The sequence below is a fragment of the Betta splendens genome, chromosome 5 (genome assembly GCF_900634795.4).
Source record: "Betta splendens chromosome 5, fBetSpl5.4, whole genome shotgun sequence".
In the NCBI taxonomy this organism is placed as follows: Eukaryota; Metazoa; Chordata; class Actinopteri; order Anabantiformes; family Osphronemidae; genus Betta; species Betta splendens.
The window spans coordinates 8,932,643-8,958,848 of NC_040885.2; the positions used below are offsets into that span (position 1 = coordinate 8,932,643).

At 44.5% G+C, this 26,206-nt stretch overlaps 1 protein-coding gene across 11 annotated transcripts in view; it reads right to left on the bottom strand.

Moving 5' to 3' along the window:
- Positions 1 to 26,206, bottom strand: part of foxp4 (forkhead box P4) — a 159,900-nt gene that overhangs the window by 104,470 nt on the left and 29,224 nt on the right. For 5 of the 11 annotated variants that reach the window (XM_029149808.3, XM_029149807.3, XM_029149809.3 and 2 more), the window contains exon 2: positions 6,481 to 6,586. The exons of 1 other annotated variant lie outside the window; for it this stretch is intronic. Coding sequence is in view for 3 of the 10 variants with exons in the window: in XM_029149802.3 (XP_029005635.1) it covers positions 6,458 to 6,475 (18 nt within the window). In the remaining 7 variants the exon portion in view is untranslated. Of the gene's footprint in view, positions 1 to 6,457; positions 6,587 to 26,206 lie in introns of all 11 variants that reach the window. 5 more of the 11 variants (XM_029149806.3, XM_029149804.3, XM_029149802.3 and 2 more) reach the window with 1 other exon arrangement.

Here is a 26,206-nt window from a genome sequence, read left to right on the forward strand (position 1 = left end):
AATGAGTGATGCTGTGCACATTTTATCTTGATATCTTAGCAAGAAATTTATCAAATATTTATCATAAATAATGTAGCACCTACAGACCTTTAATGCACTTTCAAACATGTTCTGACTTCACTGAGCTGCTTTTATTCTCTCAGCCATCTCCCCCCTCTTGCTGCACTCTTGTCCTTCAGACTAAACAAATGTAAGTTAGCTGGGAGCTCAGGGGCCGGATGTAATGCCACAAAGGTTGGGCCTTGCTCCGCTCTTTCAGTTGCTGGTCATTGCTCACGTATTGCACGATTCTGATTACTCTGCTTCCTTATCCCTGATCCTTATTTTTACAGATGCTCTGAAAAGACAGCAGGTCATTGAATGAGGTGAGCCTTATCTGCTGAGAGCAAACCCAAGGGGCATGCACACGTCTCTAGTCCTTCTACCTTAAAGCACTTTAATGAAGTTCTTTATGTCAATTAAAGAGTTCATAAACTGATAAGCTCAAACTCCCAGATCAACGCGTACTGTATCACATATTGACAGATCATGCATCAATGTATTGTAAAAGGTCCAAACACACATGCTGTACAGTTCATGTAGATGCAGGACTGGTGATGACAGGCCCACCATGAGGGTAGGTGTGAGGGAATGTGGCTTTTCAAGCGGGAGTGGGCCCACCACAGGACAGAGAGAAAGACGGGCGCACACACACAGACAAACAGAGAGAAACTTTTAAGCCCTGTGGTTATATTTCCCTGGAGCCTACCCCAGCTTTACAACTCCATTAACTGCTCAAGAGCAGATTTTAGCCTGCTTGGCCCAGATTTGTTCTGAAATAAATCAGAAACGAAGAAAAGGAAAGTCCGAAATGTGGCTCCCTGAGCACCCTTGGTATAATTCCGTCCACTGACCGAGGGGTGAGGAGCCAAATATTAGTATGACTACATTTCCCAGTTCCCACAGCCCAAACAGGGACTGCCCACGTGATCTTCTCCTTCTAAAACCATCTTCCTCTTTCCCCCTCCCTGAATTTAGCACCCGCAGCAGCAGTACTGGGTAGAATGTATGCTTTCTGTGTGTTCTCTATTTGTGTGAGTGTAGGGGTCTCCAGTGACTCCCTGAACCCCGCAGCCAGTCTCATTTCAGCGCTTTTCTAAACATCACCTCTCAAAGCTCGTTCCCGTATAAAAGACAACATGGAAAGAAAAACAGGACAGCAGCAGAAAAAGGAGGAAATGTTATTTAAAAGGTACCAGACCGCAGCATTTTCCACTGATATTATATACTCCCTGCCCAATCCAAAATATATACAGGCCACAGGCCAAGAATGTAAAAATAAAACACATAGACTCAACATCTGGAGCAAACCGAACAAAACCCTTATTTCATCTGCCGTGAACACTGCATTCTACTATTCTACCTCTGGCCTGTCTCACTCACGTACAAACACACTCATGTTACTCACATTCTTTGTCCCACATACTGTGTGTACCTACAGTACTGTACACCAGCCTGTAGACAGCAAATACCAATACAACAATACCAAACACTAACATATGTTCACGGATCATCCAACAGTTGCCCTTTGACTTTTGTTAAAACACATTATTATGTGTGGTCATAGAAACAGGTGGGGGTTCATATCCACCAATCACCGAACGAAAATAAAGGAGGAGTTCAGAAAAAGTTCATCTGTGCAATTATAAAGCGAAGGTTATTTAACAACATTTCTCCAAAATTTTCTCCTTCATCAGCAGCATTAGATTATGTGATGGCTCTGCTCCAACAATAATGCGTCTAAAAATAAAAATAGTTGCACAGCAGACAAATGAATTGATGAGAGTAACACAAATGCCACATTTATGTGGAAAAAGCTGCAATGAAATGGCCTCATCGTACCAGAGGTGGAGAAGAGCTGCTGGTGCTCTTTTAATTATGTGCCCTTGTTACACCCTCTTGAGAATAGTCCAATATATAATCTGGTTAGGTTTTAGAAACACAGATATAATTTGACCAACATTGGGTGAGAAATATAGCAGGAGAGAAAAAGGACAGGGTTTACTGGGCTGATTGTGCAAAACCACTGGAATGGTCCGTGTAAATGTGAATTTATACGTTTGTCTCTCTGAGTGTAGATCAGAACCCGCTGCCTCCGCCCACCGCCGACTGGGCTGCCAGTAGCTGGCTGGGCTAAAGAGCAAGCTAAGAGCTGTGTAAGTTGTGGGTTTGATTCCTTCCCAGGCCAGGTAGAATGCGCCAGGCACAGCAAACCACTGAGCGCTGCAGCGCAGCCAACGCTGTGGACCACTCTCATAAAATACAGTAACCTCTTCAGCTCCGCTGCTTTTCAGTGGGTCCATCATTACAAATGCATCTTGTGCAACCGAGATTTGCTCAAACCCGCTGAACTTTATTTGAAATTCCACCGAAGATTAAAAAGTTTTAGAAGTTCCCAAGCAAGTCAAACACTGTCAGCAGCAAAACATGATGCAACAGGAAGCTTGAACTTTTCCATGCAGCTACAAAAATCAAGCACGTTTTACTGAATGAATGCATTGAAATGTGAAATCACGGTGGAATTGTCCCGTTCTTAGTTTAATTTAGTGATGGATAAAGGTCAGTTAGGAGTGAAGTGCTAAACTTTAAGCCCAATGCCTATGCTTTGATAATCCTCCCATTGTTGCTGCACAAACGTATCCATAAACATAAAGGCGTGATGGGAGCTGAGATTCTAGTCACGCTAATAGAACTGTCAAGCTTGGTCAGGTTTACAGGCGCAGACATGAGTGTGTTTGTGCATGTGTGTGTGTGTGTTTGATGCTTTTGTGAGCATCTGATAACCTGTAACCTAAAAACTCAATCCTGCTCTGCAGTGACAGCGAAAACATGGACGCACATCAAAAGGGAGCCCCACTGACAGCTGTTTATATGCGTCGCAAGCCTCCTATCAGACACACACACAGGATGAGAGTGCAAATAACAATAACCCCAACCAGGGGCCACGCCGTGACAAACTAGTTATAGAGAATGAAAGCTGACATCTTGTATCTATGAGCTGCACTAAACCGCTGCATTCATGTCAATACAGGGTGATGTCTGGGGACATACATCAAATTACAGGCGTCAATCTAACAGGGCCACGTGCCGACACATTGTAGATACGCCTTTAGGTTGTTTAAAGTTCGTCTGTACAGTGACAGTTAGCTAAAAGAACAGAATGGATTCATCAACTAAAGATCAGGTGTCAGCTGAGCTGCATGCCTCGCCGCATCGCTGTCTGTGCTCTTTGTCCTGATGTATTTTCTTGGGTTTACACAAAATCAGCTGAGTCACAACTAATGGACTCACTCATTTACTGCACAGGTATAAGCTGCTTCTCAGCAGATGTTTTGTTTTAGTTTTAAGATTTACTCTACTACTTCACAAGGTTAACAGGTTTCCCCACTTAATTTCATTTCAACAGCCTGTATCCGATCTCATTTGTCTATTTAGTTACTAAAGTTAGTGGCATTTTACTCACAACAGCTTGAATCAGGAAGTGTGCTGTCAATCATGTCAAACATGACCTGTACAAGCATTTGGCAAAGGTATTTATGGTGGATGCCCTTCCTGAAGAAAGTGACCCAGAATAAAATCAGCATTAGCGCAGATGTGGGTCAGCTAAGGGTAAAAGTGTCAGATGTGGACTGCGAGTAAAGAAAACTTTAATTACCATCACATGTTAATTAGCACCAAAAGGGAGAAGTGGCATTTTTACCAAAACCAAACAGCAACAGGAAAAAGTTTACTAATATGCAGAATGCTGTTCACTGTCATGAAACCAGGAATTAAATATGCATTGTGTGTGTGTGTGTGTGTGTGTGTGTGTGTGTGTGTGTGTGTGTGTGTGTGTGTGTGTGTGTGTGTGTGTGTGCATTCTTTCTTGCTATGTACCCCCTTCACTCTGTCTCCTGTCCAACCCTCCTCGAGCCTCAGTTAATTCATGAACAGCATCATGATTGAATATTAATAATTCACATCAGCTCTCCCTGATGACTCATTACAACCCTTCAAATGGAGAGAGAGGGAGAGGAAGAGGGGCACAGACAGATGACAATATGAAAGCACACACACACTCAGTGGATCCCCTAAACAAAAGTTTTCCTTTTCTCCTGTTTCTAACTTCCCTTTAATGCTTCAGTATAGTACGCAGACAAATGAGAACTTGCATTCACACGTAATAATTGCTTCTTTGAAGCAGCTAAGGTTGGGGTGTAGATGTGAGGGCCACGGCACAGGGAAATGGAGAAAAATATAAAACTATTAATAAAGGCATTTAAATTAATCTTTTGACAGTTTAACTAAATGTTAAAAAAATGAGTGACTAAACCGTAGCCACAAAATATAAGTCGACTTTATATATATATACTGTATATATACAGTGGCATTAGCTCAGGTTCTCACATACTGTATACGGTACAGGATGTGTAGTTGATGCCTCACCTACTTGCGTCCGTCTCGTGCGTTAATTCGGCTGCTGTGCTGGATCAGGGAACCCAAGCCTCCTAATCCATGCAGATGTATGGAGGCTCACTGAACTGACAGCCAGTTTCTCTACAGATGGGTTTGTCACAAATGGATAAAAACTAATAGTATTTTCCAGTATTTTCGAAAGTATGGGTTTCACCAATCGCAACCATTTGGTGTGTGCCATTAATCAACACATAAAAGATAGATCTTAGGTCTTGTGATCATTGTGCAGTAAAATGTGCACACCTGTAATGTTACAGCGAAGCTAACATTGGGATTAGCAAAAATAGAATGATTCTTTTCCTTTGCTGGGGCTGACAACAAGTCAAGTAATGAAAGGAAGAGGTGCGTTTCTCTGAAGTCATCTGAAGAGGCTCTGTTGTATCAGCGTCTGCTGGGGTGTGTGCAGGCTTGTGTGTCTAATACGTGAGGGTTAGATCTTGAAAGTGTCAAGGTAAAGGTAGTGAGTATTGGTCACTGAATAACAAGCATGTTATTAAGCCAATTATAAGATAGGCAGGGAGAATATTCACATTAAATCAAGGGACCTCAGAGACCTTGCAAAGTTCTCAGGGCAGTGACAGACTGAAGAGGACTCAACCGAAAAAGTACATCTGGTTTTGGTAATGATTATTTTCTAAGAATTTTCATGTTCTCCTTGAATAGAGGGCAAAATGTTTTGTGTGACACACGTAACCTAAGGGAACAAAACAAAACTTAATTTTCCCTTTACTTTCTTTAATAAAATCCTTCCTTTACAGGCCCTGAATAAAAGAGCTCCACCACGTAGGCCGGGCTTTGGGCCACACACACACAAAAGCATATTCTCACTCACTCACACTCACAAACACACACACACAGACAGTGGCACAGTCATTTAGCCCCATTAGCGGAAAGCAGAGTTGAACACCTTGCAGACTGCGGGGTGTGTGTCGATCGATAGAGGTTAAACCCACGGTTCAAATATAAACAACTGGATAAGTCACAATCAATAGCTCCTGTCCCCTGGCAACTGGTCAATACGTCCACACCCCGATCCAGTCAAAGAAGAGCGAGAGGCGCAGAGCCAGGTGGAGACTCTATGTGCCTGCTTTGCGATAAGGATGTTAATGAATAGATACGCGGCCGCACACACACACAAACCTGAGTTGATAACCTGTTAGAGGAGCGGTGGCAGTGCAATAGACCCCGGGCTCCCATGAAAAAGCACACACACCGCTCTTATTGATTTTCCTGCTCTGCCGAAATACCTTTCACTGCCACTTCTCCTGGCTGTTCCCGTCCACGCCACAAACGGGTATGAGACACCGGCCAACGCGTGCTAGGTCTTACACCCAGGCTTATTCAGTCACAGCGGCTCCTTTTCACACCAATACCTTCCATTTACTGCACCAGAAGGAACTTTTGTCTCTGGCATTCCAGAAACCACAGCGCTGCACACGGTAGAAGCAGAAATGCTAAGAAATGAATGTTACTCTAGTGTATGTGAGTGTGTTGATGCTGCGTGTGTGTGTGTGTGTGTGTGTGTTCGCCTCGGTGTTAAGCCGTAGAGGAGATGAACTCCATATGCAGAGTGTTTTCACAGCCCTGACAGAAATCATGACCATAGCAGAAAACCCGCCAGCTTTTTCAACGAGGTCTAATTTGTCTGAGCGTGTGTGTGTCTGCGTCCAAAGGTGATGAGTGACACTGGAGTGCACCAGCTCAAAATAAGGGCTCTCGACCTCAGCAAAAGGCCGTTTCAGGTGCTGCAGGGTACAGATGTGGCCTCACAAACACTCAAACAAGTACATCCACATTGATAATTACTGATCTCTACTCGCATCATTTTTACCATGATCAGTGATGGGGATGCGGTTGATTCTGGGCTAATGCTGTGTGTTAAGGAACATGAGCACAGTTCACTATCAGTTTCAGAGAAGTAATCACTTGATGATGATCTGCCCTTTCAAACAACCTCTCTCACCTTATGTTCTTCAAACATCTTACTATTTATCAGGATAAGCCATCGTGGGAGAGCGTCCTCCTTCCGTTCTCAGTCTTTCAGCTTTCCGCCTTTTCTCAGCACAGTGCCGTGATCTGCTGCCATTCCCACCTAGACACAAAACCAGAGAAAATTGGTTGATTGTTTCTAATGCAGGCTCCGGAGGGGCTTTATCGCTGCGATAAAGTTGGGAGTCAGGAGCTATCGGTGGTAGCGGGCCGGCTAATACAGCCCTGAGCCTGAGCCAGGCTAATCATTTAAAGCGGCAGCCTAAGCAGGGCACACGGCTCTATTAGCACAGTAGCATCATAAGCCCGATTAGTGAGCGCTTCCCCGTGTGTCGTCTGTCTGTTTGCTTGTCTGTCTGTCCGTCAGTCGATAAGATTTCTGGAGAAATGTAGCGAGTGGGTGAAAGCAGCCGAGAATAGAGAAAGGAAGGAGCATGTGACCGCAGAGAGGATGAGGGCGAGCGTTAGCAACGGTGACAGGAAGTTAGGGAGCAGGTGAGTTTAGAAGGTGTCCAGGTGAGAACAGGTGTAAGACATGAAGTTGTCAGAGAACCAGAAGGAAGAAAAGAACAGGAATCAGTGATTACATAAAGAGCCATACACTCAGGAGACAGACACTCTTTATGATAGAATCAATAACTCTTCATGGTCGGGTGCTCTGGAACCAGCGTTTTTTTCCTCTAACACACACCGATCAATACAGGTGATTATCAGAGTTAACCCTGCGCTCCCCGTCTCTGATCTTTAGTCGCCAGACAGCAAGACACGGAGCTCAATGCCCTCAGATAACGAGCTGAAGATTAAAACACATACAGCCGGGCAAAAAGCGTCGGCATCTCGGCCGATGTCAACTGGGCAACGCACTTATAAAGAGTGCTCCCTCGTGTCCCCACAACGGCTCTCACAAAAATTGATTTCAGTCCGTTCCGGCTGCACTTTCATTTTCTTCTTTCTAAATATTAAGACTCCAGCTCACCGCCGTTGTCAGCGCACACAGTTATGAAATAATTAGTTGTTGCTCGACATTTCTGGACCTTGCCGGCAACATTTGTGTGTGTGTGTGTGTGTGTGTTGCCCCAGGTTGACTCTGTCTCTAAGGTCGACCCCTCTCTCGCTCATTAGTTCTGATCCTCTGAAACCTCCTCTCATCTGCGGTGGCAGGCAGGTCAAACCAAACACGCTAATTATGTGGTACTGGAGGTGGAGGCCATGTTTAGAACCTAAAACAATAATTAAAGCCGGCGTAAACAAGCTAATGCTCTAACTCACGATTCAGCTTTCCACATTTAATACTTAACGCAGCCTTGGATGCTACAGGAGGAACTCCAGAGGTGGAGACGACAAGTGGTCGGGGGTGTGCACATTACTAGTACTGATGTTAATGTATGTGTACACACACACACACACTGCAGCTGCACCATCAAAATTCAACTCTCCCCGTGTTTGCCTTACGGACATTCATATGTTTACCCTGTCAGACACACACAGGGTCCAACAGTGCACATCAGAAAACATATGATTCCCTTCATCACTGCTGCTTTTATTTCACGCTGATCCAACAACACACAATTTACCCCTGATCCAAAATAGCTCCAGAACAAACAGAAAACAATTCCATGGACAGAGTTCAGCCACCAGCCAGACACACCAGTAGGGGTAGTAGCAGTAGGAATGAACATCACACTAAAGAGTGCACACAACAACTGAGGACTTTTACTGTCTGCATACTCTATAAGCTTCCTGAACCTGTGATGACACACCGTTGAGTGACGTGTGGAGAGACAGGAATACAAGGGAGCAAAATAATCCAGAATGACAGAAGTGTTTTGCAATTCAAAGTCACTCAAAAACAACGAATGCCCTCAAACAGTATGGTGCCACTAAACAAAAGCGCACGGTTGGCGGCGTGAAGAGAAGACGAGGTAAGAAGAGAGAGAAAGATGGAGAGGTGCTAAGATAACGAACCATTAAACTTGGCACCGCTGTCCAAAATCCTGAGGAGAGAGAGATAGAGCATCTTTAAACACTGTCATTTGACTTTGAACAAAGTGACTTTTGAAGTGAAAGAAGCCGTTTCCCCCTCTTTCTTTTTTCCTTTTTTCCCTTCCCTCCACATTTTAATGCTCCCTGCTCTATCATGTAAATCCCCATTCAAATTAGTTGGGCATTAGAGCCCTCAGCAGTAATGTCAGAGAGACTGAATGAGATGGGGGACTTAAGCACCTAACGAACAATGAAATTCCCAAGCCTTGGGACAGGACAATTAAGAAGCAGGCTTAGCCAATGATGAAAATTTATTGCTATCTAATACATATTTCTATTTTCTGAACACTAACCAATTTGAATGTGATTAAGGGGGGTGGGGCGCTTCATTAAAGAGTCGCTGGCTCTCAGAGGTCGCTGGGAGAGGAGCCTTTTGATGTTAAATTACAAATACGGAGGAGAAAGGCACTGCCATTGTCTTTTTGGGGTCCGCGTATTGTTTCTGTGGTTCCCCTTAAACGGGTTAGTTAACCCCTCACTGTCCAGGAGAGATGCTAATATGAGGGGCCCAGGGGGAGCAGGGGAAAGGGGGGGAGCCAGGAATGGAGAGGGCTTTTTAGTGGGATAATAGACAAAATAAATGCCTTAGCGTTTATTCCTTTCATCAGAATGGAAGCATCCATCCATTTATTGCTTCCTTCTCCTGCCTTGTGCGTCAGTCAGCGTGTGTGACTGACGCGCTCTCAGTGGGTGTCTTTTGAGCCACTTGCACAGGAAGCGCCAGTGAAAAGAAAAACAGAAGGAGCAAAACTAACAAGCCCATTAGAAAACTATTCGCAGCACAGGCGCACTTCATTTGCCGCCAGTAAACATTGTTATTGGAACTTCCCAACGTGTAGATTCGGGGATTTGGTCTCGGATGTGGCACTGATATAAGTGATCCCATCACACACAAGTGAAATGCATGAGCTTGTCTGTATGTGAGCGCTACACTTCTGACACCCGTCCATTAAAACAACCACACCAGTCCACATTCGTGACAGGACGGCGCCGGTGGTCCAAAACACAGGGCGGCAGGTGTGCGACCTGCAGGACCAGAACCCACCAAACTGAGCCAAAGCATCTTTGGCATGTGTTTTACACCAGATATGAAGCTCTGGGAATGGATTAGGAGAATACTAAGAAAAAGGAGAACAACACTTCTTTTGTTCTTAACTGTCCTGCTCGTAGCGAAGGACCATAATTCAGGCCGGAGAGGAGAGGAGCAAACTGTGCATATATCTTCTCCCCTGCAACACGCACCAGGGCCAGATTAATTTGCCTTAATAGATGCGTTCTCAGGCCTAGTTTGGAGGGGATAAAGGACATTTTCATTAACTTTCTTTATATTTAATGTTCAATTAGTTGCGGGTATAACCGGACCATAATCAGATGGAAATATGAGCAAGAATTAATGCCTCAGCAGGAAGAAAGGAAGACCAAGGGATTGGTATGCACCCAATGTGCATAGATGTGTGTGTTTGTATGAGGGTCGGGGTGTGTGCACTTGTCTTCATGAGGGTGTAAAACCCGATGCTCAGCATGCATACGATTACAGTCCAAAGGTATTAAATCTCATAAATATATTTATAGAGATTAGTTGAGATATTTACATGAATACACAAATATGTGCTGTTGTGTCAGGAGCAACGCCGGCGGGGAAAGAGAGACAGAGTGAGAGAACGCAGGAGGTTTACAACAGCATAAAGAGAAAATGAATGACACGGAAAATAGAAAAATCAAACGCTTTATTGTGTGGGTGAGGCATGCTTTTATCATCCTGATAGGCAGTGTTTAGTGTCGTGTGTGTGTGTGCGTGTGTGACTGATGTAGCGTGTTGTGTTGCATGTCACGCTGAATGATAGGATTACTGATTTTCCCCTTAGCGGAACACAAATCACTCTTTTATCCATCATCATTGAATCTTTCCAGGGTTAAGTGTTTATGCTCACAGCTTCTTAGCAGCGCTCCGTGTGCGCTTGTCTCCTTTCTGCATTTTGTTTGCGTGCGCTGAGGGAAAATACGACAGAAAAACCCTCAATGACAGAAGAAACGCTGTCGTCATGGGGAAAGAGGTGTGTGTGGGAGCACGTCTCCCTGTCACACAGAGCAGTTTACAGGGATGCTGAAGAAAACAGCATCACAGTCAAACAGGGCGAACGGGAAAAGCAGAACCTGAACGTTACACACACACACACAACAGATGGGTGTGTGTGCCTGTTTTTTTCGGCGTGAAGGGCCTAAGGTGAGACACGGGGCCGCGAGCTGTGGATTTGTGGCCTCGGGTCCACGCCACTAGAGGTGGTTTAAGTGGAGGTTGTGGCAGGAACGTGGCGTTGGTGATACCACTCTGTGCCCCGCGCTGCCCCCTCTTATGCTCCTCATCAGCTTCGCAGCGTTTGTTGTGCTCTGCTTCACGCCCACGCACAAACACGAACACGAACACGCAGGCAGCGCGTTCTCTGCAGGTGAGTAAGTTACTGCATCAGCAGGATCCAGTAAAAAGTAAACGTCTGAAAAGAAAGACAACTGCATTGGAATATTATGCAAAACCACATAATGTACAGTAATTGCGGGCCTTGATACACAGTGAGAACCGATGAAAAGAGGGAGCTCAATGGTGCGCAGTCAGAAGGGTCACAAGGACAATGAGGGCTCATGAGTCAAGGTTACGCTTGATCCTTTTTTATATCAGATGTGAGATTTATAAACGCTCATTCTGTCATGAATAATAATAACTGAAACGAGAATCATTGGGCGCCTTTGTCCGCCTGACTCTCAGAATTTCATATTCAAAAATACACAGCATCAAGACATCAAGCACGTTCTGTTAATGTATGTTACTAAACCCATTCAGTGCGTGGAATAGTTTCTAGATTGCAAGGACAGCCGTGGGATGATTTATTTAAGGAAGAAGAAAGAGAGACACATACACTTTACCCACAACTGCCTGTATGTGATGTGCTCCACTTTTGAATTAATTAAATCAACATATAAAACAAATTCTGATAGCGCCACGTGTATTTCATTAGTCCTTCATGTCTTAAAAATGTACAATTATCTTCAGTCATAGTCTATGAAAATTCTATGGCTCACAGAGAAGCAAAAGTGGATTTACACATCCAGTGTCCCCTCTGCTTGTGTTGGCTTCAGTGTTTGTGCACTCCACCAAGTGAATTCCTTTTCCTACTTTCAAACAATTTCATGCTCCAATTCCAAAGCCTACTGCTTAAAGATAACAGGGAAACGCGGAGGAAATTCGGATCATTTGGCTAAGATCCCCTCCGAGTTCATTAGCCGCCCGCATTAATTAAAAACAAACAGGATAAATTGACCACAAATGGAATTTGGGGTGAAATCTTGTTGGCAATCCAATAATAGCGCCGGAAAAAAAATATCATTTCAATTACAGCGTAAGCTGTCGAGAACTGAGGTCAGATCTGCCCCTCTCCAATGAACTTCAGGGCTTCCCGGGCTCTGTCTTGGTGAGAGCATCCAGGGACTTGAACATAGACGATTACTGAGGTAATTTGGCTGAAAGCCTACTTGAATTGGCCCAGACCCTCGATACTATCAGCTTCACAATTAACCAACAAAAACAGATAACCTCCAAATCTCTGCAAGCCGTTGCAGCTATAATAGCGCAGCGGTCCTTCCCAACACACACACACACACACACACACACACACACACACACTGTACGTATACAGATACAGTACTGGTGCAAACACTCACGGAGTCACACACAAATGCTTGCGGAAACCCAAATACACTGCAGGGATTTCTGTCCAATTAACATGCATGCAAAGCAATTTAGAGCCCAACAAGATGTTTTTGTCTGACTGCTCCAGGGTAATTTAGCACTTCTGTTTCCATACAAGCCTGCCGTGAAGGGAGGGGAGGAAGAAGCGAAGAGGGGTTAGAAAAGTGGAATGGATTTCTTGATTAAAACTGGCCTTTCCCCCCCCTTTCCCTGCGTGCAGAGGCGCGCGGCTGCCGCTGCGCACACGCGGCAAACATGCAGCGAATCCATATGCCCTAATACAGAGGCAGCATCATTGTTAATTTCCTTTGTTAGCTGTCTGCTCCTCTGGCCGATTTAATTTGTGGTAGTGTTTTAGTGAGCTGTGGGTAGGAATTGAATTAACAGAAATTCGTTCACTCCTGCATTCCTCTGTCTCTGTCCCGTTGTGTGTGTCAGTTTTACATACTGTTCAATAATTGGACTTAGATTACTGTTGATGGGAATGCATGATCACACTGATGCCTCTGTGTAAGAGACATCCGGCAATGCGGTGTCTGTAACAGCCTGTCGTCCGTATATTTCCCCCCCGGTCCAGAGGGAGGACTGGCAAACGAGCAACAAACATTTATGAAATAAAAAAAACTCTGTTCTATGCTTCTAACTTTCACTTGGCATCACTGTCCGTCACTCAAACAGCTGCTAAACAACTGCTCTCTGCATCTCCGTCTCGCACTAATATCACAGCGTTTTAAGCTGACTGCTTGTTCTCTACAAAGCGATAGCTCGGCAGAAAAAAGAGCAAAACACAGATGGAAGTGGTAGATGAGAGCATGACATGTAAGAAAAACAAAGGAACAATATATCTGGGCCTCCCACCTTCATTGGCTCCTTCCCACTCTGGCTCCACGTAATTAGACCTATAGTCTCTTTCAATTAGCCATCCTTCCTCCCCATGCACGCCTTTATGCAAAAATTAATTAGTCAATTAGCCAATTAACATGTGAGCAGGTCTTTGTGTTAACGAGGCTTTTACAAGCTGAGGCAACCCTGCAGTAAAGGCAGACAGGCAATAGACGCCATGGGACTAGTTTACACCACCGGTTCCACGCAGCCCGGCTGTTACAGTAGCACGCGGCCCTGCAGCACACGCAGCACTCACAGGCTGTGAACTCAGACAGGCTTTCTTGCTTACTTTACCCCAGCTCGCTGATTAGCTGTCTTTCATTAGGTGAATCATGTGTGTTTTGGACTGGAGCGAAGCCAGCGGTCCCTGCAGACTCCGAGCGTTGCCGCGCTCTGCTCCCGCTAAAAGCGTCAGCCCCTTCCTGTATTAGGCCCAGACCGCAAATCACGGCAGTTTATTTTCACTGTTCGTTGTACACAGACACACATCTCCCTCTCCAGTCACATAATATGCAGGACGTTTCTTTCTTAGCCTGACACACAAATACGCACAGACAGAAACACGTGCAGAGTCCAGTTGTATCAGCGTGTCTGTTCTGTGTCTGTATATAAATATGGCCCAGAGACAGCAGTAATGGCTCCTGCTTCAAATAAACACAGAGCAGAGAAGCCTCCCATCCCTGCTTCCCTCTGACCTAAATCACAGCTGGACGGACACCCCACTTCCTCACGCTGGACGTTCTCAACGAGAGCCGTGCTCTGCTACCAGATCTGTGTGTGTGTGTGTGTGTGTGTGTGTGTGTGTGTGTGTGTGTGTGTGTGTGTGTGTGTGTGTGTGTGTGTGTGTGTGTGTGTGTGTGTGTGTGTGTGTGTGTGAATAAATGAGAGGGCGAGCTGGAGAGAGTTTTGATATATTCCACATGTTGCTTACGATGCAGACACAACAACATCCCGGCATAAGCAGTGTCGAAGGGGAACGGGGGAATGTTTCTGCTGGGGAGGGGAGGGGAGGGGGTGACGGTGGGTATCAGCTGGTGGGGAGCGGGGGTAAAACAACACCCGAGCTTTCAGGAGAGCAAAGGGAAGCGAGGAGGAGTGGGAGCTGCTGAGGAAGAGAACGACGTTGGCACAAAAGACGAAGAGGAACGAAGAAGACAGGTCACGAAAGGTTCACGAAAGAACCTGTCACTTCAGGCTCAGCTCGTAAAAATACACAACTCAAAGCCGACGCACACACGCGCACTCGCTTTTTGCTGGTAGCGGAGATCTCTCTGTCAGTAAAGAGCGCCGGCCTCCTTCAAAACGTTTATTTTCTCGTTCCTTCAATCTAAACAATCCCTTAAAAGGGATCACAGATGTTTATAAGCCTTTCTGACCTGCAGACACACACACACACACACACACACACACACACACACACACACACACACACACACACACACACACTCCCTCCAGCGGAAGAAACAGAGGCAAGCACTTGTAATGAAGACACACGCTACGGAGGAAGAAGGGAGAGAATGAGACCAAAGTCAACAGCCGTCACAGCTTCAGTGCCGCCGACATAACAAACACTCTACATCCTCCTTCGCCAGCTCTATTTCCAGACACAGTTTGTGCGTTAGATGCCGGTGATGAGCGCAAAATGTCCCAATTACCACTCGTTGAATTTGAACCTCAGAAAGAAGCGTGCAAACAGGGTTGGAGTGTCTTTACCATGGAAAAAGCCGCCCGTGTGTGTTTGCCTGTTATTCTAGCGGCCTGTTAAAGCGGCCCGCTCCCCGGCCTCTAAAGCCACTCAGACAAGCAGTGTTTTACTGTAAATACACACTGCTTTTCCCCCTACATGGCCATGCGCTGCCAAACGCTGTTTGTGTGTGTGTGTGTGTGTGTGTGTATGTGTGTGTATATGTGTGTGTGTGTGTGTGTGTGTGTGTGTGTGTGTGGAGGATGGGTGATTATGGTCATTATTAACCTGCTCAGTCTACTGGACTGAGCCTGCGGTCCACAACGGTGCTGTTTATACAGCGCCAGGTACAGTATTTAATGTCACTGGCTCCACAGGGCACGTCTTTCATGTGGGAAACGCACGCGGGCACCAGAGCGAGCGCCGCGAGGTTCAGGTTCACTTACACCCAGAATGTCAGTCTGGAGAGAGAGCACTGTTGAAACTTTTAGACAGTGAGGCCGTCGTCTATGTAGGACAATACCCTCTCTCTCTGTCTCTCTCTCTCTCTCTCTGTCTCTCTCTCTCTTTCACACACACAATCACTCTGCGCTAGTGGTCAAATAATTTCCAAATTGGCGACTTTAAAAACTTTATCCGGGATTCTTTTTGATTGCTCCGACACTTTTCTCTTTACTTCATTAGTTCTATCTGTGGTCATATATGGCAAATAAATGAAGTTTGAGTGTTTTTATAGCCTAAAGACAGCGCAGTCTCCTATCAGAGGATAATGTGTCTTTATGATAGTGACTATTATAACTTTGGGCAGTCAGGCAGGGACACAGGGGAGTGTGAGGGGTTGGGGTGGGGGTTATGGGGGGTCCCTTAAGTCTCGGTAATGAAGCTCAATCCATCTCTCCTTCACACACATATATGCACACGCTCAAATTGGCCAACTCCGAAGGCTCTGAGGGCACTGAGCGCTGTGATTACGACCGGCTGGCCATGAAAAATTAACAGGTTTATCTCGTCCCCCACCCAACCCAATCTCTCTCACCCCCTTCCTCTCTCTCCCGAGTGTCTCTCGGCCCCTCTCTTTTATGGTAGTTACTCTTTGCGCGTCCCCATCTCCCCGTTCTGTCCATCTCCTCTCGTCTGTACCTCCAGCCCAGCGATACTTTTCCAATTTTCCTTCAGTGTCTCCCACTGAGCCCAGGGGAGGACTGGGGCAGAATGGAGCTGTGATTAAGTTGATACATTCGAGATAATAAAAGCAGAATGGCTATCATTCTCTGCTCTCTCTTGTACGTAAGAGCTCTTCATCCTCGCTGCCCCACCCCCAGACCCTCTCTCTCGCTCTCTCTCTCTCTGCTCTGGGCAGTTTGGACACTGATAGACGAACCACATGTAAGGACAATGGATGCGAGCCAGAGCGGGGATGAGAGGGAGCCGTCGCCTCCGTCTCCTTCGCTCGATATCATACGCTACCGCCGCACCGTTCCACTTGGCAGCGTCACACATGTTAGACTCAGGACGAGATAGGCTGAAGTTCCGCTATCAGCCGGAGCTTCTGTTTGTCCTGCCTTTTTCATCCTCTGCTTTCTCTACTTGTTCTGCTTCAAAGACTGTTTATGTCTATATTAATAGAATCCTGCCTGTGTGTGTGCATGCGTGTGTGTGTGTGTTGTCATCAGTTCTCAGTTTATCCCAGTGCTAGTTTAAGTGCCTTGTTCAACTTCGCTGATCATGTACTCAAACAGGCTTTTAAGGACAAAACGTGTAAATGAAGACAATGATGTTTGCACAGATTGTATAAACTTCATGTTGATATAAGAAACTAAAATAAAGTGTTATTCCAAGCAGAAAACACTTAGATTAGACAAAGCGGGGCACAGAGGCGAGCAAACACCAGCGCCGGTAAAGTGCTTGATGCTTTTCAACACTAAGCACTGAGGTTCCGTGGACACGTTTCCGACGGCACCAAAAAAGGTGCTGAGCTCTGATGCAGCCACGGTTTGAGTGTTTAACCACAGCTCAGTATTTACCAGAATCGATTTACATGAACGCTGTGGAGTGGGTTTTTATATAACGTATACTGACATCTGACACCAGCACAAAGCACGAGGACCTCTCATCCACTATCCACAAACCTCTAGACTATACACGATAAATAAAGTCCAAGCATAAAGTAATGGCTTTGTGTACAGTACCTCAACATTTCTGGTGCAGACAAACATTTAACATACTGTAAGTATCAGAAAGAACTGACATATAGTCAGTGATTTCAGCCTGCAGAGTAACCACAGTTATCTATGTTATGTTAATATCTTCATTTCACTCCCACAGAGTCCTAATATTGACGGGCTCATTGTCCCGCTCACGTGCGGAAGATCCCTTAAATATTAAGATGCTTTAATGGCGCGAGATCAGGTCTCAACGCTGTCCTAAACTCCACACACACACACACACACACACACACACACACACACACACACAATGGGGTCCAGTAAAATCCAGTCCAAGGGGAAACGGACAGTGGAGAGCTCTTCTGCCAGCGGAGCACTTTGTTCCTCCAGAACGTAAACACACTGATTTATCTCAACAGCTCTCTTGAAACAAGGCCGCCTCTCTTCCTCTCCTGCTCCTCTCCTCTCTCCTGCAACCTCTCTTTCTCTCCAGCTTCATGCCCCGCTGCGCCCCACTGACCTCTCTCATTTTTGGGAACTTCTGATGTCTGTGTTAACACTCACCTCATTCTCTTATTCTCCCTCTGTCCCTCTCTTTACCACCAGTCGGTACCTTTCCTGTGCAAAGAGAACTCTGACCTTTCACGCACTCAAACCCGCCACATCAGCCCCTGCACGAGGTGGAGAGAAGCTGAGAGCAGCTTTGGACTACAATGACAAATCAAACCCTCCAAACTAAGGATGACTAGGCCTCTTTACTGAGCATGCACTAGTGCTGCCCTTTCTTTCCCCCTCCTTCTCTTCAGTTCCTTTTATAGTTTTGATAAATACACACCACCTTCTTTTTCCGTGTCCCTTTCTCTTTCCCCTCTCTCAGGATGGGAGTTTGATGGCTTACACTGATTCCAACATCACAGCCAGACTGACAGTTGACATTCTCTCTTCTTTAAAAAACTGTCCTGCTCCTTTATTTCCCTTGCTTTGCTCAGATTGCCAGACTATTGTCAGAGGTATAGCAGCGAAGGGTGGGCAGGGAGGAGGGGAGGTGAGGGAGAGATAGCAGCCTTCATAGTCTTCTGATTGTGCGATTCCAGGGGTTGGGGTGAAAGGAAGGAAGGTGGAGCAAAAGTGAGAGCCGAAAGTGTAGGGAAGGAATAAAGGAGACAAAAAGTTCAGAGACAATGCAGGTGGATAGCAGGTGTTACTTTCTTTTCATTTGTCCGTGAATATATCAAAATCAATGCAGCGTGAGTAAGAGAGGCTCTATAATTCTAACCTATTAGCCTCTCTCTACATCATTTACATCTCCCTCTCTCTCTCTCTCTCCTTATGATCTTTTACGGGGTCTCACATCGCACACGGAAGGATTTGCACAACAAACGGGACAGCTCTTGTAATTGAGTTTGTCCATGTGGAAAAACAATACTAGCCGGAAAAATACTTAATGCCTGGTATTTTGTATACATGTCAGATCACATGAGTGTAAGTTTAAATTGGGAGCGTTTGCGCATCGTGTGTGCGGAAAGAAGGCAGAAGAGCTGAGAGGAAAGAACGCAGCTGAGTAGAAAAAGTGTGGACAGAGACGCTTCAGTGTCACCTTTTTAAAGAATGTATATGTATATGATAACTGATTAATGCATAAAAAGTACCTTAGTCGTGTACTTGCACTAGTTTCCTACTAGTTCATACTATGTTTTTTTCTTCTGACACTTTCTGTGAGAGTGTTATTAGAACTAATATTTTGATAGGGTATAATTTCATATAATATAGTCCTTCTTATAGTCTAGCACAATTAGAGGAGTTTAAATATGTAAACACATCACACACGACGGAGGCCCGACGACTATCCAATCATGTTACTCTATAGGCTGGCATTGGCTTTGTACATTAAGCTGAATTAATCACTAGTAAAAAGAAACTGTCCACCCCACATCAACTTCTTTTATCATTTGATTGCTAATAAATGTTGACACTGATAAGTCAACACAATATTGTTACATGAATATTATTTTTGTACAGATTTGCTAAATAATAATAAATTGAAGGGTCAATTTTATGGCAGCGTAAAACCTTTTTTTTTTTTTTTTTTATTAAAGAGGCATCTCCCCTCTCAAGCCCTCCCCGCTTCTCCTCTCTCTGCCACTCGCCTGTCTGTGTGATGCGTTTAAGCCAATCCCGTAATAAAAGATGCGGCCATACATATTCATGATAGAAATCTAGTAATTAGTAAACCCCCCACGCGCACACATACACACACACGCTTCATGCATATGTATGTCCTTGGCAAACAAAGGCAGCGGCAGCGTGGGGCATTTTCTATTAACGCACACACGCCCGCGTGTGAGATGGCACAGATAGCAGCCCTGCCAATCAGATGCACGCATGCAAACACATCTACGTTCATCTGCACAGACACATGAACACACACGCACCCCTCCCATCAATACCCAACTTATTATTTCCTCCAGGTTAAAGAACTTTTAACACACTGAAGTCAGCACTGACTCCTAAATGCTCACTCATGCACTGTCTGACACACACAGAGCTCTGCATCACTATTGCATCACACCGAAGCAAAAACAGTGAGTCGTACTTTAGAATCCAAACCCTGGTGGGACGCTGCAGCCTCGCACACGCACAATCACCCATTCTGTGAACGTTATCTCTCACGGAAGCAAAACAGCTGAACGCGAGGAAGAACTGGAACAATCAATGTAAAATGATTGCATCATGTGAAGTGTGTCTCTTGCTTTAAACCTGAGGGGTTGGTGGGTTTAGCTTTTGTGGAAAAGGTATTAGATGATACCAAGGTGAGGAATAACTTATGGGTGACAAAAAGCTCAGGGAGAGTGAGGATTTGACAAGACCGAAGCTGATGTTGGCTGTGCAGGGATTCAGTTTGAACTACAAAGGCCTGTTTGCAAGCCAGTCTTTTAACATTCACTTTAAAAACTTTTTTTTAATTTATTTTTTTATTTAACCACTAACATGTACCGTGCTTTCCTTACTTAAATACAGTATAACCTGACACTAGACCCTGGACCTGACCCTAATTACCTCTTGGCAACTCGCTGTTCAGTAATAAATGTAACATTTCAGCACATTTCAGTAGAAATAAGAATCAAACTACAATTTTTTTATTGCACAGTAATATACAGTAATTATTGGGAGTTATTATTCCAGCACTATGTCTAACAAGAGAGAGATTTTTATACACACAGCTGTTAATTATTATAAACCAAAAAAATACAGAAATGAATTGGTCCCAGTTAGGAAATTTATTTTCTGTTTCTTTTCTCATTTAAGAAATCATTACTTGTCTAATCTAAGTCTCCAACTTTTCAAATTCAATACGCTGCTTTCTACGAGAGGAAAACATCACTGAGATGACGAAAACATGAAAGACGATCCTTTTCACTTCACCTACCAAAACACAGTTCTCCATATGTATTATTTTCAACGTATTGACATAATAAAAATGTCAAGTAAGAAAGAAAAACACATTTATGGCTACAGCAGGTTAAATACACTCTAACACAATCACACAAAATAACAAATCACAGTTTTACCAACCCAATAAAACTGTCAAAGGAACGGCATCTCCGCTGAGCAAAGATGATGACAGAAGGCAGGTGGAAAAAAAAACATTAACACAGCTTTCATGAACTCTCCTCTAACTTTTTAAATACCGCAAAGCATATGTGACATAAAAGTAGAGCTAAAACCTAATATAAAAACTCCAACTGTCTGGCTCAATAACTTTAATCAATACATTTTGATTGCAATAAAAAGTATTTAAAACACTTCACTGTTGCACTCATGTACTTTGTACATTTATAACTTTCTAAAAATGTCTTTTTCTTCCTGTGAAGGTCATAAAATCAGTTCACCTCAGGAAACCCACTGCTGCCATTAAGATTATAAACCGTAAAAGCATAATTTAGTGGTTGCAGGGTTTTACCAGGGCACCGACTATAGAACTATCTGAGCTCAGGTAGCCACAGTCCAGTGAAAACTATTTGAACAGCACCACCAGCTGAGAGTGCTCTCTGTCCTTATTATCACATCCTCACATGTGCACACACTCACACACGCGTGCGCGCTCGGTGGCACACAGCTAACGGCCTAAAGCATTCTGAACAGGCTCATCTGAAGTTGTAATGGGTCAGGTATAAAGGTCTTTTTTGTGCGCATGTCAATCAGGCAAGTATGAAAGCCTATGAGCATGCAGGGAAAATGAGAGGTTTGCCACAAAGAAACATTCATCCGCCTAAAATAATACTGCTCAACAGCCATTCAGAGACTCCCTCACTTTAGCATATGAATCATAGTGAATAATCAGGTTTCTACTTGCGAGAGGGCTTTAAATGAGATGGCAGCAGCACTGAGAGGTGCAAAAACAGAATAAATGAGTAGGGATAAAGATCTGATGTTGCCATGTTCAGGTATTTGCTACATTTCCATTATGTCCAGTGAGGTTTTTAAATGTTGATGCGCCTGCAACAAAAAACTGCCGGTATGAAGTCGCTGATCCCAGATAAAGAGACCATACAGTACATGTACGTGGGGGGAGGGAGGGAGGTCAGAAAGCCCCACTTGGGCCCACGATCGCACACGTCCATTGGGTTATGCTTGAAGTTAGTGAGGTAAATAATGCAGGAAGAGGAGGGCACGAGACATAAAAAGGGAGGAGGATTAGGAGGAGCAGGAAATGAACTAAACTCTGGTAAACTGCACCTGCAGGGATCTCCTCCTGTGTATAATGAGAGTGTTTAATGAGTGCACACTGCTTAACGCCTCTGTGTGCAACTGTGCACGTTGTGTGTATGCGTCTGCGTGTGTGTGCGCGCGTGCCGGCGACTAAGTGTGATAATTGAATAGAGACACAGTCTTCATTCCATGGCCCCCAGCACCCACACAGGGAAAATAATTCATGAATACATTTGGTGTGTCCATTACGTATTTCTGTTGTTCAAGTTGCTCTCTCCTGTTCCTGGTGATGGGGATATAGAGTGCCCATTGACAAACTGGGGGAATAATATTGCAGTAAAGTAGTTTAATAAAAACAGAAAATATGAATAATTAAAACATATTACTTAATCGAAATGCAGATGGAGTATGGCTCTGTGGCATGGGGGCTAAAATAACTCACTCAGGCTGAGTGACAATAAGGCTGAACATTATAGGAGCTCTACCGGGCTTCATATATACTGTGTGTGAGCATGTGTGTGTGCAAGTGTGTGTGTGTCGGTGGGTGGCTGGATGTGGGCGTGCGCGTGAGGCAAACACACAATGCAAAACAGGAAAACGGCAGACAATGCACACATACAATTAAAAGTGGGACAATGTAATGAGCTGTTTATTGCATAAAAAAGAGGAAGTGAGAGAGGAATGGATGTAAGAGGGGGACAGAGAGGGAGGGACGGAGGGAGGAAGTGGTGGGAGAGATGAGCGGCTCAATTTATCAAACCCCTTTGCTGTGGGAGACTAATTAATTTGTTTGTGTGATTGCTTTTTCACAGACACACACACACACGCTGCCATCTACCACCACAATACGGACCAGAGCGTACGGCTCTTTCTCTCTCTCTTCAACTTCCTTCCGTCTCCTTTTTAGTATCTGCTCCCACATCACTATCTCACTGCTTCCTTGTCTTTCGTGTTGTTTTCCTCTTGTTAATATCCATATTTCCATGGCAAATGAAGCTCTGCAATGACCTCCCTTTGTCTGCTGCGCTGGCTCGCCAGGCTCCAGAAGTTTGTTGGGTAAACTATATTATGACGATTTTTACGGCACCTCGCAACAAAAGCAGAACCGCTCAAACAGAAACCTTGAACCCGTCCCTGGCACAGTGTCTGCGACAGATAGGAGAAGCACAATGGAAAGGAAGGCAAATGCTTTTTTGTCCGCCTTTTGTTTGGCTCACTGCTGAACACAGACTCCACAAATAAAAAAGATAAAGACCACAGATTATGATGATCTATGGCATTAGTTAGTAGTTGCACACACTAAAACACATTAATTTACAGCATATGAATGACATTATTGTCTCAGACAATACAGGAATTAAGATTGGGTTAAAATATTAAACAAAACCTTTAAAATAATACTTAAAAAATTAAGAGAATTAAATTAACTAAAACACATCTAGTCATTTAGCCATTTTATTCTGGTCTTTGAGGACATTATACAAATAATAATAGATATAAAGAATATTTTATATATTTTTTTAACAGCATTAAACACACAGTGTGTATGTGGTTACCTTAACATAAAAAGCTTGGTTTGATTATTGCACCCCATCAGTCAGTCCCACCACCTTCTAGGCTTTTTCAGGTCACAACTATTCATCTGGATAGTGATACCAAACTAACAAAACCATAATTTGTATTACTGTGAAGTAATGTCCACGTTGTGCCTGATAAATCTGCTGGGAGAACAGTGGTGCCGATAGCTTTGCAGCATAGCGTGTCCAATTAGTTTGTAGGCAGGCCGTTCATCATGCTTCAAATCCGTCTGGAGACATACAAACACAGCCATTTGATTAATGGCAATAATTTCAAAGGGGCACAGAGGTGGAATTTTAAAACACTTGTACAGATTGGGATGCGCCTGGTATGAATCTATCTATTAGCGGGAGCTGCTTTGGCATGCTTTTTGTTTCAGAGCAGACATTTTTGACCTGAAGGGAAAGAGGTGTTACTGTGAACGTTGGCAGCGGCTGAGTTGTATTCAAGCATCTCAGTAGGTAATGACAGCGTGTCACAGTACCAGATCAGCGTTTTTTTACACTTTCCCAGTTTCCTAGAAACCATAAAACCAGATCACAATGAACCCAGGTCTGATGATCGTTTACATTCTGTTCTATATGTTTAAAGTAAATAATTCATTAATTCATTCAATGAACTGAAAGCTGTTCGTGGCCTGGGCAGATTCAGCTTCTACTGACAACCTACTGTATAATGCACCTTTGATGCACAAGTGTTTAAACTACAGTACCAATCCAAATATATAATTAAATTTATTTCCCTCTGAGTGAAATAGATAATAATAATAAAAATATTGTGACTGTTTTATGCTGTTATATACAGCATAGTTACTATTATTCTACCACAACATTTTCTTTGGTTCTAACATTGTTAGTACAGTACGAATAGTCATTATTGTAATACAAATGTAAAAAAGTCATAACCAGTGTAGTGTGCACAAGGTATCTACACTACAAAATGAGGCAGAGAGTAGTAGAGTAACAGAGTAATCAAATACGGTGCCTGGGTCTCACTTTAAGGGTGTAATCTATCTAACATTGATACCTTGCAGTAAACTAAATTCAAACATGTTTAGTTTTTTTTTTTTTTCAAAAAAAAGAAAGGTGGTTGTTGTTATTCATCACTCTGTAATGGTTTAGCAGATGAAAAAAGAAAGTGTCAAGTGTAGGGTGTCATAATTATGATCACGATGACAGTTTGATGACACTGTGATAGTGTTTGATGGTTTAGCACTATGTGTTGTAAAAGGCTGAGTTTGGAGGCTGGGCGTCATTGGGTGTAAGCTTAAAAAGTGTCCCAACATTGTTTATAGTGCAGGTGTCGTCCACTGTCTGTTATTGCAGTGTTTGGAATTTTAGCTGGAATAGCATAATTCTCTCCGTGCCACTGTAACGTGTGTTTAAAAGGTGATAAACGAAGTTTGTGAGTTAACAGACGTTTGACAAGCCTGGACAACCTCGGAGACACGAAAAAGCGGAGGGAAAAGACACAAATATGCGAGTATGCTTGCACCTGTCTGGACAACCCTGGAGGATACTCGTGCTTTGGCCGCTAGTCACAGTTTAATTAAACTGTACATCATTATTTTGCACACACAGTGTAATATAGCAAAAAACGAGCAAAACTCAGCTGTAGGCTGCTTGTGCTCTTTATCACTCAATGTTGTGCTTCTATTACATCCACAAAATGTAAATACACACACACCACACACACGCACGCACGCACACACACACTTCCAATAGAGTAAATCAGTAGCCTAAACTGCAAAAGGTGCAGAACTTCTTCCCCTCTCTTCTCCTCTCTGCTGTGATTAGGATTTCCTGCAGAGCAGAGCAGTGTGTCTTCCACTGCTGGGTTGGAACTGTAGGGTCACACTGGAGAGCTAAAGCCTCAAGCCTCCCCTCTTTATCCTGACCTTCAGGATAAGACTGCCTGCACTCAGGGGGGGGTAGGTCACAGCTCACAGAGGCCTGGGAACTACTCAATTTGAAGCAAGTCACTATATGCATGCCTCCTTATGAAGCCAAAGATGCTGTGCCAAGACCTCGGCGTCCACCACATGTGAACAAGCGCAGTTTAATGAAAGCTGAGGCTTTATCTCACATCTCACAACATACAGCCACACAACCTGCTATCTCTTAACTGCTCAGACAAGCAAAAGGTGTCTGCATCGCTTGGCTCACAGCCACAAACAAACTGAGTGTTCACACACGTTCAACATCACAAGCCTCTGGCCACTGGTGCCTGCTTGGACCGGAGGGGCAATAATTGAAAGCTGGCTCGCTTCAGAGAGCATGACACAAAACCAGGAGGGGAACCAAGAGCATTTTCGCACTGTTTGTAGGTACTTGGGATGGGTCAGAGGGGTTGCAGGGCCCTGGCCAGTGGCTGGGCTCCGGGGTGTGGTGAAGGCAGAGAGGGTGCAGGGAGAGGGTTAAGTCCTGGCTGCCATGGCTAATGCTTCAATCTTCTTGCCCCCCTCGCTACAACAACACGGGATCAACAAAGACAGGATCAACAAAGCTCCAGCCAAAATCCTCCGACGCACTGACACAGAAAATTCCCAGTTCTCCCCGGGCCGCACAGGGAACGGCAAACACACACTCGCGCACACACACACGCGCGCACACACACACACACGCGCACACACACACAAACACACACACACACACACACACACACACACACACACACACACACACACACACACACACGCACACACGTATCTCCGACTGCTTAGGGAACAACAAACAAAGGCTGTAAATACAGCTGCAGACGACTGGGCAGATAACAGCCAATCCCTCTCCCAACTTGTTCCGTGGCTCAGTGGCTACTGACTGCCCTCTGCAGCTCGCTGCCTTGGCCATGCCTTCTAAACAGTACAAACACCTGCTGCTTAATGCTTCAACTCACCCAACTACAGCGTCCCATGGC